This window comes from Anopheles bellator, chromosome 2 (genome assembly GCF_943735745.2).
Source record: "Anopheles bellator chromosome 2, idAnoBellAS_SP24_06.2, whole genome shotgun sequence".
In the NCBI taxonomy this organism is placed as follows: Eukaryota; Metazoa; Arthropoda; class Insecta; order Diptera; family Culicidae; genus Anopheles; species Anopheles bellator.
This window is the reverse complement of record NC_071286.1, coordinates 83,076,169-83,084,371: the sequence shown is the minus strand read 5'-3', so window position 1 is coordinate 83,084,371 and position 8,203 is coordinate 83,076,169. Positions and strand designations below refer to the sequence as shown.

At 50.1% G+C, this 8,203-nt stretch overlaps 1 protein-coding gene across 1 annotated transcript; it reads left to right on the top strand.

The window, feature by feature from the left end:
* Positions 1–2,999: 2,999 nt before the first annotated feature.
* Positions 3,000–7,496, top strand: LOC131209100 (DNA excision repair protein ERCC-5). The gene is made up of 4 exons (XM_058202088.1): positions 3,000–3,087; positions 3,160–3,335; positions 3,401–5,245; positions 5,310–7,496. The coding sequence occupies exons 1-4, from the start codon at positions 3,000–3,002 to the stop codon at positions 7,332–7,334; spliced, it is 4,134 nt and encodes a 1,377-aa protein (XP_058058071.1). The 3' UTR covers positions 7,335–7,496.
* Positions 7,497–8,203: the final 707 nt, after the last annotated feature.

Sequence of the window (8,203 nt, the reverse complement as noted above, 5' to 3'; positions counted from 1 at the left end):
TTCCAAGAAGTGAAGCGCGAAACCCCAAAAAGGCTGCGGGCGAAATAATGAGAAACGGTCACTTCTTGGACCTTGGAGAAGGCCGTGGAAGCACACAAAGCCAAAACGGGCAAAGAGAAGAAGTGAAAACTATCACTTAAGGCGATTGTTTGCCAGCCGGTACCGCGGTCCACGGGGGGAAAAAAACGGCCGCTGTAAAAAGTGAAAATGAAGTATGAAGTCCGGGTGCTCGCCGACCCGGCCGGACCGGGTACGAGTTGGGCAAGTTATTTCGTGTGCTTTCTGGGGTTATGCTTGCCAACTTTTAATCTTGCCGCGCTGCGCTGTGCAAAGTTCTTCCGCCCCGAACGGAAGGGTGGCCGCGGTTTCGACATGGAACGTAGTATTTTATCTTTTCGGCCAAACCGCGTGGCGAGCTTCGCGCTCCTTGTTCCGGCGAGGGGCGAAAGCCACGATACCGCAGCCGTTTTGCCGATGCAACTCCCCGAAACTGGGCGCAACAACAAAACGCGGAACCACACCACCGGTCACGTTGTTGGCGGAATATTTGGAAGGGGAATTAACAAAAAAACAGATGAACCATCGAGCCGGAAACGGAGCAGGATCGGTAGTGGTGGCGCTGGCGAAACACGCCGCTACATAGAGTCATTCATCCGCACTCTATGCTCCGAAATTAACGAACAGAATATCCGATTATGTTGGCCCCACCGCACCATGAGTCTGTTGGGAGCTTGCCACGCTGGGCCAAAAAAAAAGGGTCCGTTCCTGGTCGTGCCGTATTTTCCCGCTGTGTTTGTGTTTTCAAAAACATTCTTTTCCGGGCGAAAACAGATCGACAGCCGCCGAGATATGGTGCGATAAAAAAGGGGCCCAGCCCAAAAGCGGGGCGAGAAATGGAAAGAAAAGTCAGAACGCCCCCGACTGGGTGGCGGAAAATCACCATTATCATTAGGATTAAAGCCGGGCTCTCTTGTTGGCGGGTGGACCCCAACCTATAGGGACTGGCCGCCTGGGCCATTCATTCGCTGTACCGGTCGCCCGTTATGTGGTGCGAAAAGTCGTTGGCTTTTGGTGTGTTTTTCTGTTTTGTTTTTCCTTTGCCATTCATTTCCTCGGTCACCGTGCGTTCGGCAGTCCAGTCCAGTCCGGTGGGGCCGTTCACCCGCGCGGCGGGGGGTTTGATTTGAATAAACGGTCGATGTGTTTTGCTTTTGGGGCTCCGGACGGAGTGGAGTTCGCGTTCCCTGGTCATCAACAACAAACCGCACGTCCGACGCGAATCGTGCCGAATGCCCCATTTTCTCCGCTCCGGTCACTCACTCGTCTCACTCTCGCTCGCTTCATCGCGCCGCTTTTCTCACGCTGTGAGCAGCGGGCAGCATCCGAATTCCCCCTCTTCACTTGCGCTTGATTGGGCCAAGGAATTTTCACTCCGTCGCTTTCGCGGACGCACAATCACGGCGACGGTACCCGGGGGGTGCTCTCGGTGGGTAATGTCCGATTTGTATTCCTCGCCGTCGGAATGTCGACGGGACGTATATCATAATTTTTCATTCGTCCCAAACCTTCTGTAGGGCCACAGTTCGAGAGAATGGCCGAAGGAAATAATGATGGCATTCGCAGTGACGGCGAGGGACGTCGGGAATGTTTGGGACGTCGTCGGCCCCGAAACGGCCACCGACGAACCGAAAAAAAGCAACCCAACGATGAACGAACGGTTCAGAATGACACTCATTTTAACACTCTCATTAATCTCATCTCGCGCACCTCTCCGAACTTCGTTCTCGCTCGCGCACGGCTCGCTTACAATGGGATTTAGAAGAAGGAACGCACAGAAAAGGGGGGATACGTTTGCACGCACGAAACCGATTTTGACACATCAGCCCCACCACCGTGACTGTGGGATAGAGGGTCGCAGTACGGAACCCTTTCCCTGTCGCTCGTCCGCGCCAGTCAGTGCCGTGTGCGGGACAGGAAAAAGGGTCGAATTTTCACTCTCCCCACAAACGCGGTTCGCGCACCAACAACACGAAGATCTAACATGACCCAAAACGGGCTAGCTTTGTCATGGCACGAACACCTGCTCCACCGACCATGTGGTCGGAAGAGCACAATCCGCGCGACACCGCAACCACATCCGTTCACCGAGATTCACCTTGCACACAGCGCGAAAAGCGACCGCGACCTCGACGATGGTGGCGGTTCCGCGTTTTCCCAGGACGACGGGACGACGGGAGGATCGACTTATCAGACGACGACCGGACCGAGGATGATGATAATGAATTGTCGCCGGCGACAGCACACCGCGTCCGCCGTTGCAGAGAGCTCGTTGACGTCTGGCGCTGGTCTTGCTACGGACGGTGGGCCTGCTAACCCGCTAATGTGTTCGAAAGGATGCTGCGAGAGAGTGAGCTCCACCGTGGAAATGAGCGGTACAAGAGAGACCCCAACAAAAAACAGTTTTCTCAAGTTTCATTCTCTTAGCCGCCGATCTCACTATGCCCGTTTTCCATTTGAAATGTTTTTTCGTACTATTATATCGCAATATTGTGCTGTGATTTCCTTAAAACACAATTTCTTAACGTAATAATTCTGGTGAGCTGAGCGTGAATTTCTATGTGAGATTTTCATCTCATGTGTATAGTAAAAAGGAGCGAATCAAGCGAAATTCATCTCTTTTACGCGACAATGAGAAGGTCCCAACCGCTATTTAGGTGTGTTAAGAGACTATGGTAAATACTTTTCTCACATAACCATTATTTGCAATACGAAAAACATTTTAAAATCCCATTTTTTGAAACTAACAGTGATCTCACTTGCCTTCTCGCTGCTCACCGATCACATCTCACCGACGCTTGCACCGTACACTATAAACGCTCGCGGTCTCATCAGTTTGTTTTCGTTCGAAACCGGCACGCCAGCTGTCAGACAGGAATATTCGCGTTCTCTGTGCAACAAATTCGGTGAAGCGCGCGAATGATCTTAAAAACGATTTTACGATGGGAGTTTTAGGGTTGTGGAAGCTGATTGAGCAATCTGGCAAACCGGTTCCATTGGAAACGCTCGAGAACAAAGTGCTGGCCGTGGGTAAGTAAGGCAGCGTGCCAGCGTTCCGCTTCATTCACTCACTCGATTCTGGGTTTTGTTTTCCGCCTTCAGATGTGTCGATATGGTTGCATCAGGTTATAAAAGGATTCCAGGACTCGAAGGGCAGCGCTTTGCCGAACGCGCACGTTTTGGGCTTATTCCATCGGTTGTGCAAGCTGATGTACTATCGCATTAGGCCGATCTTCGTGTTTGACGGTGGCGTTCCGGTGTTGAAGAAACAAACGATTGTAGGTTTCAAACGAGCGATTGAAGGTTCCAGGATTGCTGACAAGGTTTGCTATCTTTGTTGCAGGCAAAGCGTAATCAGAGCCGAAATAACTACCAAAATGAAGCGGATCGTATACAACAGTTGCTGCTGGAAACACTCGCCAAGGAGAAGGTTGTTCAGCAGGCCCTCGGGTCAGCCACGAACATCCTCATTACACCGGGCAAAAAATCCGTACCGGCGAGTGGTGGCAGCACCAGTAAACAACAGACAATCGAGGAGCAGGATGAAATGTTTAAGCTGCCCCCCATGAAGGCCCCCGAAGAGCCAATCGAGCTGGACAAAAGCGACAGTTCGATGGACGAAAAATCGTCGCGCAACTACTACCACCTGAATCTGAACGCCATCGACGTGACGAGTGTGTACTTTAAGAATCTTCCGGCCGACGTGAGGCACGAGATTCTGAACGATATTAAGGAAACGCGCAAACAGTCGTCCTGGGGCCGTCTGCACGAACTGCCCGTCCAGAGCGATTCTTTTTCATCGTTTCAGATGAACCGGCTTCTTAAGCGTCGCCAGGTACAGGTGGAGCTGGAAGAAGCCGAAAAGGAAATGGGTGGAAAGTGTCTGTCGCTGGCCGAGCTAGAATCGCTACTCAACGAGGAAGGTGTCGAAACATCGTCCAGTCGAGCCGCCCAACAGATTGCGTCGGATGAAAACACGCGCTTTCTGCTCGTCCGGGACGTGCAGAAAGCGATCGAGAAAGCGAAGGCACGCGAGGAGGAGGAAAAACTAGCGCCAAAGGTTCCCAAACTTCCGAAACTGGCGCGCCAGACAAGCGGTTCGATGGATGATGACAAAGAAATGGATGCGGAGCTACAGATGGCGATAAAAATGTCTCTTATGCAAGACGAAACTCCAAACGCGGTTATCGAGCTGGATGAAGACGATGTCCGGATGTCGCGGCAGCAGAAGCAAGTATTGGGAAGTGCTGCTCGCACCTTAGCCCGTGGCTTTATGCTCGAGTACGGAAGGCTTACGAATGAGGAGTTTAACGAGTTGTTGCACCAAACGCAGGATGTCGATTGTGGAGACGTAAGCGATTCGATGTCCGAAATGTTCATCCTTAATGGTGCTTCAATGTTGGAGCCAACAAACGAACGGGTTAGTGAGCATCCACAGCTACCAGAGTCTGAAGAAGAAACACCAATCGAGGTGAAAAATAGTAGCGCGTCGGAAACTGAATCCGATTCCGATTTCATCGATGTTCAGACGGACAACTTGAGCGATTCAGTGTCCGGCTCCGCTGTGTCGCTGCCACTCAACCAATCCAATCATCTCAAGCCGCACTACAATCCGATTGTGGACTTTACGATTGATGACCTTAAACAACTCGGTGGAAAGCAAAGCAAGAATCTACAGAAAGGCGTAGAATTTTTCATCAAACAGGAAGAGATGGGAGTTTGCGATCAAGACGACATTTTTGCGGATGTTTTCAAGAAGGAACACATCGGCGATGAACAGAGAAAAGTAGAGACACCACTTGCGATGTGCACTATACCGGTGGAAGCTATGAAAAATGGCATAAGCGAGCGCGAAACCTCCAAAGAAAGTATACCGCCCGCTGAGGCTCCTGTACTGCAACCGGCTGTAGGTTTAAAGATAAAAAAGGTTGATGATATCAATGCGCAGCTGAAAGAACAACTTGAACAGCTCCGGAAGGGCCTTCCGAACATGGAGCTCGATGGCATCGGCGCTCTCGGACTACCACCTTTGGAGGGTGTTTTGCCAATGGGAAAGGCAGCAAAACCCGTAGAGGACTTAAAGAGCATAAATGACACATTAAAACAACAACTGGAAAACTTGAAGACCAGTTCCATCGCATTAGATTTGAATGTCATAAGTGTGGATGATGTGGAGCAAGGAAAAAAGGTAATTGGAAGGGAAGCAGATGTAAAAAGTTAGTAATATCATTGTGCAACAACAATAATTTTAGGTTGCCGCTGAAGAGGATGTTGACAGCGATGCCACAATCATCAACGATGCTGAATCCCTGTGCACTTCAATGATATCTCCCTTGAAGCCAACCGCTTCTGAGTCAACGGTAAAGGAGTCGCACAACGCAGACGTGTCGCAGAACGATGTTGACATTGTTGAGCAGACGGTGCCAGTGATCGAAATTCTCAATAGCCCCTCCAGGAAGGGTACACTGGAACACCTGGTCGTTGCTCGCACACCGGGAAAAGACTCCAAAAAGCAAGATCAACCCGAAGAGCAGTTACCGAATGTACCGAAACCTTTCTTTGTCAACAAAACACCTCCCTCGGTATCGCCATCGAAGAGCGGGGTGTCGACCGAAAACGCGCCCATACATGCTTCACCCAGTGTTGTAAAGCAACTGTTTCCGAAGATTGTAGAACCGGAACCACAGCCATCGACTAGCAAGCGCTCAGCACCTGCACAACCATCGGTTAGCGCTGATGCGATGATTTCTGAAATGGCTTCCAACCTTAAGGATACCACAACTACGGGCGAACTCAAGCAGATGGCGCTCGATTTGGCCCAGAACGAGCGTGAGCTCGAACGGGAAAAGAACAAACAGAATCGGCTTGGAATTTCGATTACCGATCAAATGCGTAACGATTGCATGGAGCTGCTGCAACTCTTCGGTGTACCGTACATCGTGGCACCGATGGAAGCCGAGGCACAGTGTGCATTTCTGAACCAGATCGAACAGACGGACGGCACAATCACGGACGATAGCGATATCTGGCTGTTTGGTGGTCAGAGGGTGTATAAGAACTTTTTCAACCAGCAAAAGTTGGTGCTTGAGTTTACCATCGACGGTATCGAGCAAACGTTCCAGATGGACCGAAAGAAGCTAATTCAGCTGGCGTTGCTAGTGGGAAGCGACTACACGACGGGTATACACGGTATCGGGGCCGTAACTGCGCTCGAGATACTGGCTTCGTTCCCAGCGACTCCGGAACAGACGGGGGAAACATCGGAGATGATGTCGATGCTGTCCGGATTGCGAAAGTTCCGGGACTGGTGGCAACACAGTCGCACCGGAACCACCACAAGCGGCACGCGCATTGCACTAAAATCAAAGCTTAAGAACATCGACATCGGAGAGAGTTTCCCCAGTTCGGGTGTTGTCGAAGCGTACCTGCAGCCAACGGTAGATTGTAGTGATGAAGAGTTTACGTGGGGCTATCCGGATGCGGACCGTCTACGGGATTACGCCCGACAAAAATTTGGCTGGACGCGTTCGAAGACGGACGACATATTGTTACCGGTGTTGAAGCGAATCGATGAGCGAAAATCGCAAACATCCATTAAGAACTACTTCAAGGTTCATAGCGCCATAGCGCAAACCCGGTTAAAGGTCAGTAAACGCGTGCAGCATGCGGTTGATACGATGGCTGGAAAGATTGAAACCAAAGCCGACGAAGCCGGTTCGGGTAAAAAGAAAAGCCCCGGGAAGAAAGGAGGTCGTAAAAAGAAGGTTGCAGCTGAAGAGGCAGTAGAATCGACAGCAAGGGTTGATCAGGAGTCGAATGATGTGAATATTGTAACGGAAGCACCCAAAGATTTTGCTGAAAAAACTACCAAAAGATTGGCTGCACGCAAAAAAGTTGGTAACGGTGGTGCAGTGGGAGCTTCGGATAAACCGAAACGTGGTCGCAAGAAGGCTACAACGGCACCTCAAGACGATACGAATCAGGCCACGCAATCTTCGTCCGCCAACCCAACTCAACCGGTTCACTCGTTAGCGAACATAGGGGGGATCATTGCCAATATCAATCAACAGTCGGCAGGAAGTTTGGCGTCGGATAAGGACAGTGCCGTCGGACGGCGGAAGCGAGCGGCAAATAAAATCCCCGACTTTAATCCAGCCATTCCGCAGCGTGTGAAAGATGAAGAGGAGATGGCCAACCGGAAGCAGAAGGCAGCGGAACTGTTCAAAAAGCTTCGAGCGGAGGGAACGATAAAGAGTAAGAAAGGAAGAGACCAATGAATCAGCGTAATGAAACACACCATTTTTTAAAATCTGAATTAAAATTGAAAATCTCGATATAATCGTGTTTTGAAAGTTGTGAATCGTTCTTATAATAGAATGCGATTGAAATTGTAATGCATTATTATTTTGATTAATAGTTTTTTTTAGTTTCGAGTGGGTAGCACGTTAAACGTATTTCTAAAACATCCAAACCAGGGTACAATGGTACAGCATCACAAATTCAATAAAGGCTCCCTTCTGGTTATATTCGAAATGCCTTTTGGTGTCTTTTTGTCATGAAACGATGAAACCTCAGGATAGGAAAGAAATGTCTCTTGTCTCTTGGATGCATTGTTACAATAAAAGATCAAAGGGGTACACTGCGTTCCCGGGCCGTTCTGTTGCTTTATCGAGCACCAAGCGTCTCCATGTCCAAGTAAGAAAGGAAGGGATCAATTTGTCTTAAACGGACAAGAAAAGGAGCCTGCCGTGTTCCCACCGTGCAAATTGGTATGACTTTAAGTGGCCGCGCAACCCTTCACATCACGGTGACATTGTGGTCAGCCCCACGGATCACCGGCTTCATCGACCGAGTGACGATTTGAATTGTAGATTGCAGAAAATGAGCAACATCCCGAGGTCCGATCGAGCACAACGGTGACGATGATGGTTTTATTTCGTGGGACTATTTCTTGACCGACGGTGAGCGATGAACGATGCGTCGAAAGCCGTAAGTCCGCCCCCAGAGCGGACGTATGCTAATCGTTCGCTGTACTCTGCGCGCATCTGCGGCGTCCGGGAGGAAAATGGCAATTAAGTCATTTAGAGTCGACAGAAAACTGCTGCTGTCTTCCACGTTTCAAACGCCGTCCCGGACCCGGAATATG

Excerpts from the sequence above, each read along its gene's own strand:
- LOC131209100 (XM_058202088.1), top strand. The coding sequence starts at position 3,000 with ATGGGAGTTTTAGGGTTGTGGAAGCTGATTGAGCAATCTGGCAAACCG. Across the intron at positions 3,088-3,159 it reads GAACAAAGTGCTGGCCGTGG|ATGTGTCGATATGGTTGCAT; the intron begins GTAAGTAAGGCA and ends TTCCGCCTTCAG. Across the intron at positions 3,336-3,400 it reads TGTTGAAGAAACAAACGATT|GCAAAGCGTAATCAGAGCCG; the intron begins GTAGGTTTCAAA and ends TCTTTGTTGCAG.